At 44.2% G+C, this 10,000-nt stretch overlaps 1 protein-coding gene across 6 annotated transcripts in view; it reads left to right on the top strand.

The window, feature by feature from the left end:
* Positions 1-10,000, top strand: part of dnmt3aa (DNA (cytosine-5-)-methyltransferase 3 alpha a) — a 57,693-nt gene that overhangs the window by 39,279 nt on the left and 8,414 nt on the right. For all 6 annotated transcript variants that reach the window (XM_077016505.1, XM_077016503.1, XM_077016504.1 and 3 more), the window contains 10 exons: positions 2,147-2,398; positions 2,657-2,815; positions 3,107-3,214; positions 3,479-3,635; positions 4,791-4,937; positions 5,190-5,234; positions 6,362-6,441; positions 6,731-6,843; positions 7,012-7,195; positions 8,287-8,371. In XM_077016505.1, the coding sequence (XP_076872620.1) occupies positions 2,147-2,398; positions 2,657-2,815; positions 3,107-3,214; positions 3,479-3,635; positions 4,791-4,937; positions 5,190-5,234; positions 6,362-6,441; positions 6,731-6,843; positions 7,012-7,195; positions 8,287-8,371 (1,330 nt within the window). The remainder of the gene's footprint in view (positions 1-2,146; positions 2,399-2,656; positions 2,816-3,106; positions 3,215-3,478; positions 3,636-4,790; positions 4,938-5,189; positions 5,235-6,361; positions 6,442-6,730; positions 6,844-7,011; positions 7,196-8,286; positions 8,372-10,000) is intronic.

Raw genomic sequence — 10,000 nt, 5'->3', positions numbered from 1 at the left:
GAATCTATTGTTGAATAAACCTGCAAAATATTTGGAATTATTCTGGATTCATTACACAGTAAAAAACAAAACAAATTAACGTGCTGCTGTTCAGAGAGACACTACATTTCTGTATTTTAATCTTAATTTATCGTGGTTCACATCGATATCGGGATATCCAACAATGTTATCGCACATCGCAATTCTAGTCCATATCGTGCACCCCTAGTGTGTATATGTGTGTGTGTGTGTGTGTGTGTGTGTGTGCGGTGCGGTGCGTGCGTGCGTGTGTGTGTGTGTGTGTGTGTGTGTGTGTGCGTGTGTGTGTATATGTGTGTGTGTACGTGCGTGTGTGTGTTGTGTGTGTGTGTGTGTGAGTCATGGCTGCACACTTAAAAGTGTGATGCCTCTGTACGATTAGGCACACTGCGGTTGGTTGTTCAGAGGTTAAACTGGAAGATTGGTGATCTTCCTGGTAGAGTACACACTGGAGAGCTCATAGCTGTCTTTACTAGTCACATTCTCAACCAGAGAAACAAACCAATGGGAAAAATTAATGTCTATGTTTCTCTGTCTGCCTGTCTGTCTCTGTGTTTCTCTCTGTCTCTCTCTCTCTGTCTCAATTCAATTCAAGGTGCTTTATTGGCATGACAAATATTGCTTCATCTGTATTGCCAAAGCCGGAACACTTACAATATTAATAACACTGAACAGATAACAGTTGAGTTCACAGCTCTAAACACTGCAAAATCCTGTAAGTAAATAAGAAAATAAATTAGTGGTCATAATCAAATAATAAATACATGGAATAAGAAGGGTCTCTGTGTCTCTCTTTCTGTTTCTCTCTATCTCTTTGTGTCTTTCTATCTCTCTCTGTCTCTCTCTGTTTCTCTGTCTCTGTGTCTCTGTCTACCTCTGTGTCTCTCTATCTCTCACACACATGCTTTCTTGATCTCTTTTAGTCTTTTTTAACTCTGACACACTGACAGTAAAGGCTCAAAATTATAACTTTCCTTTTTCAGTACAGCTTAGGTCCATTTTATTTATGCTGTTGTTCTTGCTCCACCTCAGCCACACACACACACACACACACACACACACACACACACAGAGTCATCTGATTTGTCCTCTGTTGCCCGTGACGGTGTCCCAGATGACAGTACACACCTGTACACTCAGACCACATTTCCGCTCCGGCTGAAAAATCAATATTTATCCTGCTGGCTTTCACAGAGAGATTTAAAAGCCCCCTTTTCACCACCAAGAACATCTCTCTAATTTACACACACACACACACACACACACACACAATTGTTATACTGAAAAATGAATTTAGGAAAAGAGTGCTACTCAGTTTGGCAGCGGGCCGAGCGAAGTGTGTTTCGAATTAGCCCACAGCCTTCATCAGTCCAGCAACGCTTTGTTCTTTGTGTGTGTGTGTGTGTGTGTGTGTGTGTGTGTGTGTGTGTGTGTGTGAGAGAGAGAGAGAGAGAGAGAGAGAGAGAGTCTGCGCGTGTGTGTGTGTGTGTGTGTGTGTGTACGCGCGTGTGTGATTGTGTGTGTGTGAGTCTGCGTGTTCAAACTCATTGAACTGGTTTGGGGCGATGTGCGGTGTCCTGTTGTTTGAAGAGAGCAGGCTCATATCTGGCAGGCTCACTGTGGTCCACACGCATGTGCGTGTGGCATCTGCAGACTCCACACGGACCTCGTTTAACTCCCAGCCGGAAGTCTCTTCCCGCTCCGAGGTCAGAGGTGTTGTTGTCCGTGAATTTCCTTCATGGGGGATCTGAACTCTTTTCAAACACGCAAAGTATCTTTGTGACTGACGTATTAAAATATCACTCTTCATCTCTCTCTTACATGCTCGCGTGAACACACACACACACACACACACACAAGCGTGCACACACACACACATGACCATGGGGCGGAGTAGAGGAACACTAATATGTTAGGGCATGCTTATGTGTGTGTATGTGTGTATGGGAGAGAGAGAATACACTGCAAGTCCTCACTGAGTCTTGGCTCATAGTCAGGATCTACCCCAGCAAATGTTGTGTAAACATAAACTGCCTCTTTTTACAAATTTCATCAGTTTGTTTATTTTTGTGTTTGTGTGTGCATGTGTGTGCGTGCGCGTGTGTTTGGTTCAATCTTCTAACTTAAGGAAGAGAAGAAGGCCCACCTGGTGGAGCCGATTAATGACTCCATGGCCGACCAATCAGGAGAAGACACTCAGAAGAAGGAGGAGCAGTCAGTAGTCAGTCTCCCACCCACACCAACACCCCAGACTCCACCCCCTCAGCAGCAGCACACAGATCCCGCCTCTCCCACAGTCGCCACGACGCCCGAGCCCGTCCCTGTCTCCTGTGGTAACAAAGAGCTACGCAAGTCTTCAGAGGCGGAGCCGGAGTATGAGGTGTGTTGAAGACCTTCATTTTCTCAGCCCTGAATCTCACCAGGTCATATATAAATAACGATTTGAAGCTTTAATAACACAATGTTCACTATGATTCACTAGTAAGAGTTTGTAGTGAAACTGTTTTTCTGTATTTAGTTTGTTTCTGTATTGTGTGTGCATTTGTCTCATGAATGTCTGACATCATGTGTATTGGTGTGTGTATCTGTGTGTATCTGCGGCTGTGTGTGTGTGTGTGTGTGTGTGTGTGTGTGTCAGGACGGCCGTGGGTTTGGCATCGGAGACCTTGTGTGGGGTAAGCTGCGTGGTTTCTCCTGGTGGCCCGGCCGGATCGTGTCCTGGTGGATGACCGGACGGAGTCGAGCAGCGGAAGGAACCCGATGGGTCATGTGGTTCGGAGACGGGAAGTTCTCTGTGGTGAGCAGCGACCTCACGAACGTCCACCTGGTGTGGTGGTGACGTGGGTGTAACCGTGATTTCTGAATTCTAAGGGGAGATTTTAAAAGGCTGCTGCATTTGTTCAATTAGTTTAGTGTCAGCAGATAGTAAAACGCTCCTCTCAGACCACACTGTAGCTGTCCACACAAAACACTTTGATCGTCAGTGCAAACAGACCTGGGAAAAAGTGTGTGTGTGTGTGTGTGTGTGTGTGTGTGTGTGTGTGTGTGTGTACTCACTGTGGTGATTGATCTCTTCTCCTCTTCTCAGGTGTGTGTAGAGAAGCTGTTGCCTTTGAGTTCATTCTCCACTGCCTTTCATCAGCCCACCTACAGTAAGCAGCCCATGTACAGAAAAGCCATTTATGAGGTGCTACAGGTGAGTCTCACACACACCTACACTCACTCATACACACTCACACCCACTCACACACACTCGTACTCGCTCTGTCTCTCTCTCTCTTTCTCACACACACACACACACACACGCACACACACACTCACTCACACACACACTTCATTTTTTACTTCAAACTACTTTATATTTTCTAAATTGTGTGTGTGTGTGTGTGTGTGTGTGTGTGTGTGTGTGTGTGTGTGTGTGTGTGTGTGTGTGTGTGTGTGTGTGTGTATACACATGCAGACGGCCAGTACACGGGCAGGTAAACCATCCCCGGTGTGTGTGTCGAGTGATGACACTGACTCGGCAAAGAATGTTGAGCTGCAGACCAGAGAGATGATCGAGTGGGCAAGTGCAGGATTCCTCCCTACAGGTGCCAAGGGTCTGGAGCCCCCACCAGGTACTCTGCTCCATACTCCAGACTATACTATATACACTATACTCCAGATTATACTATATACGCTATACTCCAGGCTTTACTATATTCGCTATACTCCAGACTCTACTATATACGCTATACTCCAGACTATACTATATATGCTATACTCCAGACTATACTGTATACATTGTGCTCTACTACACTATACTCCAGACACTATACACACTGTGCTCTACTACACTATACTCCAGACTATACTATACACACTGTGCTCTACTACACTGTACTCCAGACTATACTATATACACTGTGCTCTGCTCTACTATATATACTCTGTCTCTACTATACTATATACATGCCATGTTCTGCTAAACTCTACACACCGTGGTATACTATATCTATAAACACCATGCTCTACTATACTCTGCACATGCAATGATCTACTACATGGTCTACATCATACTCCATACTACAACTATACTTTATTCTCTATACTCTAATGCAGTATATACACTCTATACACTACTCTATACAAATCATACTCTGCCAGACTAAAATATACTCCACTCTTAATGTCTTCAATGTGCTCTGTAGAATCTACAGATTCTATTTATTTCAGTTTTACACATACATACTGTTTGCAGCACTGTTCTACACTGCATAATCTAAAGAATCTACAACATCTTAAACTTTATTATATTGTCCATACATACATGCTGTACTGAGTTTGTGAGCTGACTTTTGTATCTGTATGTGTGATTTTATAAGACATATTGCTGAAGGATGGGTTCTGTGCACTTAAACCCAGTTTGGTATCTCTGAGTTTGGTTTGATCTCTCTGTGTTCTGTTCTATGAGTTTGATATCTCTGAGTTTGGTTTGATCTCTCTGTGTTCTGTTCTATGAATTTGGTATCTCTGAGTTTGGTTTGATCTCTCTGAGTTCTGTTCTATGAGTTTGGTATCTCTGAGTTTGGTTTGGTCTCTTTGTGTTCTGTTCTATGAGTTTGGTATCTCTGAGTTTGGTCTGAGTTTGTCCAAGGCCATCCGTTTCAGCAAGGCTAAAACATGCTTGCTATATATGCTTGATAAAAAACATCAGAAGATACTATAATCAGGAGTGTGGGTGAATGCATCTGCAAGTGTGTGTGTCTTATACTGTGCTATGTGTTTTTTAGCGGAACGGAGTCCCTACACTGAGGTGTATCCAGAGATGTGGGTGGAGCCTGAGGAAGCAGCATACACGACCCCACCCACTAAAAAACCCAGGAAGAGCAGCTTGGAGAAACCTAAAATCAAGGAAATTATAGATGAAGGCACCAGAGGTATTACATGCATATATACACACACACACACACACACAAATACATACACAAGCACGCCACTACCATACCCACATATGTACACACACAGTCACACAAGCCAGCTTTTTTCGTATTAATGCTCTATCCTATTTAGAGCGGAGATATGTCTGGTGACATTCAGACACACACATACAGACTAAACAAACACATATAATCTAAATTCACACACACACATTCTTTCTCACAGTTTATGTTATTTTGTATCTTCTCCAGAGAGGCTTGTTTATGAAGTCCGTCAGAAGTGCCGGAATATCGAAGGTAAACATTACTTTCCCATAATGCTCTTGTTGTTTGACCTCTGTTAGGCAGAGGTGGTAGTTGCTAATACGTATGCTCACGGTCCAGTTGTTTCTTGTCTAGTTTCATGGTCCAGTTGTTACTGCGTGATCGGTTCCGTTACATCCAGCGTTACTGCATGATCGGCTCCGTTACATCCAACATTACTGGATGATCGGCTCTGTTACGTCCAACGTTACTGCGTGATTGGCTCAGTTACGTCCAATGTTACAGCGTGATCGGTGCCGTTACGTCCAACGTTACTGCGTGATCGGCTCAGTTACGTCCAACATTACTGCATGATCAGCTCCGTTACGTACAATGTTACTACGTGATCGGCTCCGTTACGTCCAACGTTACTGCGTGATTGGCTCCGTTACGTCCAACCTTACTGCGTGATCGGCTTCGTTACGTCCAACGTTACTGCGTGATCGGCTCCGTTACGTCCAACCTTACTGCGTGATCGGCTCAGTTGTGTTCAACGTTACTGTGTGATTGGCTCAGTTACTTCCAGCGTTACTGCGTGATCAGCTCAGTTGTGTTCAACGTTACTGCATGAACGGCTCCGTAACGTCTAACGTTACTGCATGATTGGCTTCGTTGCCTCCAATGTTACTGCATGATCGGCTCACGTCCTCTTTCAGGCTCACGTGTGAAATGCTCCGCCCGCACTGCTCTAACTGTCTGGAGGGGATGGCGCACACAGATATCGTTTTTATGCACAGATCTGTTGTTATTTTTGTGCAGAAATTTGTCTGCACTGACATAATGTCTGTGCAAAGATCTGTGTACGCTAGTGTCATTTTTTAAATTAAAAGATCCATGCTGATGTCATTTTTGTGCGTAAATATGTCTGCACTCATGTCTGTGCATGGAGATGAATTCTTTTTATTAAAACATGAGCTGATGTTGTTTTTGTGCACAGATGTAATTTCTGAATGGATAACCCTTACCCCTTACCCCTTACCCCTTACCCCTTACCCCTTACCCTTACCCCTTACCCCTTACCCTTACCCCTTACCCCTTACCCTTACCCCTTACCCTAACCCTTACCCCTTACCCTTACCCCTTACCCTAACCCTTACCCCTTACCCTATTTTGATGTGCAGATATGTGCATATCCTGTGGAAGCCTAAATGTGACACTCGAACATCCACTCTTCATTGGAGCCATGTGTCAGAGCTGCAAAGTATGACACACACACAGATACACACACACACACATGCTCACATGTGTATGCCCACACACAAACGGACATTTTCACACTCAGCACTCGCGCAACACACAAACACAGTGCTCACACACCAGCACGTCACCTGTCGAGGCTGATCTGAGAACAGTTTTGCATGCTCTGTTTAATCACAAGGGTTAGGGGAGCACTTTTCACACTTCACAGTTGAAGGTTACAGGTCTGTGAAAAAGAGCAGCTGTTAACCGGAGTGACTCCGTGACTCAGGAAGTGCTTGTGCCATGTACAGAACTGCTTCCTGGAGTGTGCATATCAGTACGATGATGACGGATATCAGTCCTACTGCACCATCTGCTGTGGGGGGAGAGAGGTTCTTATGTGCGGAAACAACAACTGCTGCAGGTGTGTGTGTGTGTGTGTGTGTGTTTCACTGAAATACTCTGCCCTAAATTGACTTCCATACATAAATGCTATTTGTTTGTTTGTGTGTGTGTGTGTGTGTGTGTGTGTGTGTGTGTGTGTGTGTGTGTGTGTGTGTGTGTGTGTGTGTGTGTGTGTGTGTGTATGCAGGTGCTTCTGTGTGGAGTGTGTGGACCTGCTGGTGGGTACAGGCTCCGCCCAGGCCGCCATTAAGGAGGACCCGTGGAACTGCTACATGTGTGGCACTCGCAACGTATTCGGGCTTCTCCGCCGCCGTGACGACTGGACATCACGACTGCAGCTGTTCTTTGCCAACAACCACGACCAGGACTTCGTAAGTCCTCCAGACCTGTCTCACTTTAGACAGAAAGACTTCGTAAGTCCTCCAGACCTGTCTCACTTTAGACAGAAAGACTTCGTAAGTCCTCCAGACCTGTCTCACTTTAGACAGAAAGACTTCGTAAGTCCTCCAGACCTGTCTCACTTTAGAGCAGTGGTTCTCAAACTTTCTCAAATAAATCATTCCCCACCTCAGAAGAAGGGGAAATTCCATGCCCCACCTGTGGCGATCGTGATTTGTTGACCGGGGGGGGCAACATAATTTGTTGACGGGGGGTGGCGAACGTAATTTGACCGGTACAAATTCATTAAAGGACCAAATCTAGCCCTGGTTCACACTGTTCCGCAGACATTTTAAACATCCGGGGCTTATGCAAAACTAACAGGCATTAAAACGACAAGCTTAAAAAGGTTCATTTCTTCCAATTGCTTGCGTCCCACCTGCAATACCCATGCGCCCCACACTTTGAGAAACGCTGCTTTAGAAAGAGAGACTTCGTAAGTCCTCCCGACCTGTCTCACTTTAGAGAGAGATACTTCGTAAGTCCTCCAGACCTGTCTCACTTTTGAGAGAGAGAGACTTCGTAAGTCAGCAGACCAGTACCATGTATCAGCTCACCAGTACCATGAATCAGCTCACCAATACCATGAATGAGCTCAACCATACAATGAGTCAGCTCACCAGTATGATGTTTTTTATTGTTGGTGATGTAGGTGGTTTGCATTAATGTATAAGTATGTGCATGCATGCTGTTGCAGAGGACACATGTGTTTACAGACTGACACGGAACACCTTATGAATTATACATTTGAATGACGAGTTATGAATTATGAAATTGTGAATGTGAACTGTTAAGACCTACTTTAAACAGGGAATTGAACGGTGTCTGAAGGAAGCCTCGGCTATTATTATTATTATTCAGACAACGTTAATAACATTTATTTGAAGGCAAAAATGACAAGTCTCAGTCTTCTTTCCTCTCTCTTATCCTCTTCCTCTCTCCCTCACTCTCCCTCTCTTCTTCTTTCTCTCCCCTTCTTCCTCTCTCTCTCTCTCTCATGTCTTTCTCACACACTCTCTCTCAGGAACCTCCGAAGCTGTTTACCCCCGTAACAGCAGAGAAGAGGCAGCCAATCAGAGTGCTCTCTCTGTTCGATGGCATTGCTACAGGTAAGATCACACAGATTCTCTTAATTCCATTCTGATTCTCTCGTGTGTGTGTGTGTGTGTGTGTGTGTGTGTGTGTGTGTGTATGTGTGTGTGTGTGTTTGTATATTGTTAAGGTGAACCTATGTTTTTCAGTAATGAGGATGTGTGTGGTTGTGTATAGGGGGGGTCTCTGCTGTAAGTAACTGTGACTAAAGTAACTGTGATTACTGTGGGTCACGTTCTCCATCATAACTGTAATTACTGAGGGTCACGTTCTCCATCGTAACTGTAATTACTGTGGATTACGTTCTCCATCGTAACTGTAATTACTGTGGATTACGTTCTCCATCGTAACTAATTACTGTGGGTCACGTTCTCCCTTGTAACTGTAATTACTGTGGGTCACGTTCTCCATCATAACTGTAATTACTGTGGGTCACGTTCTCCATCGTAACTGTAATTACTGTGGATTACATTCTCCATCATAACTGTAATTACTGTGGGTCACGTTCTCCATCGTAACTGTAATTACTGTGGATTACATTCTCCATCGTAACTGTAATTACTGTGGGTCACGTTCTCCATCGTAACTGTAATTACTGTGGATTACGTTCTCCATCGTAACTGTAATTACTGTGGGTCACGTTCTCCATCGTAACTGTAATTACTGTGGGTCACGTTCTCCCTCGTAACTGTAATTACTGTGGGTCACGTTCTCCATCATAACTGTAATTACTGTGGGTCACGTTCTCCATCGTAACTGTAATTACTGTGGATTACGTTCTCCATCGTAACTGTAATTACTGTGGATTACGTTCTCCATCGTAACTAATTACTGTGGGTCACGTTCTCCCTTGTAACTGTAATTACTGTGGGTCACGTTCTCCATCATAACTGTAATTACTGTGGGTCACGTTCTCCATCGTAACTGTAATTACTGTGGATTACATTCTCCATCATAACTGTAATTACTGTGGGTCACGTTCTCCATCGTAACTGTAATTACTGTGGATTACATTCTCCATCGTAACTGTAATTACTGTGGGTCACGTTCTCCATCGTAACTGTAATTACTGTGGATTACGTTCTCCATCGTAACTGTAATTACTGTGGGTCACGTTCTCCATCGTAACTGTAATTACTGTGGGTCACGTTCTCCCTCGTAACTGTAATTACTGTGGGTCACGTTCTCCATCATAACTGTAATTACTGTGGGTCACGTTCTCCATCGTAACTGTAATTACTGTGGATTACGTTCTCCATCGTAACTGTAATTACTGTGGATTACGTTCTCCATCGTAACTGTAATTACTGTGGGTCACGTTCTCCCTTGTAACTGTAATTACTGTGGGTCACGTTCTCCATCATAACTGTAATTACTGTGGGTCACGTTCTCCATCGTAACTGTAATTACTGTGGATTACATTCTCCATCATAACTGTAATTACTGTGGGTCACGTTCTCCATCGTAACTGTAATTACTGTGGATTACATTCTCCATCGTAACTGTAATTACTGTGGGTCACGTTCTCCATCGTAACTGTAATTACTGTGGATTACGTTCTCCATCGTAACTGTAATTACTGTGGGTCACGTTCTCCATCGTAACTAATTACTGTGGGTCACGTTCTCCCTCGTAACTGTAATTAC

This window comes from Brachyhypopomus gauderio, chromosome 9 (genome assembly GCF_052324685.1).
Source record: "Brachyhypopomus gauderio isolate BG-103 chromosome 9, BGAUD_0.2, whole genome shotgun sequence".
Lineage (NCBI taxonomy): Eukaryota > Metazoa > Chordata > Actinopteri > Gymnotiformes > Hypopomidae > Brachyhypopomus > Brachyhypopomus gauderio.
This window is presented reverse-complemented; position numbering and strand designations above follow the sequence as displayed.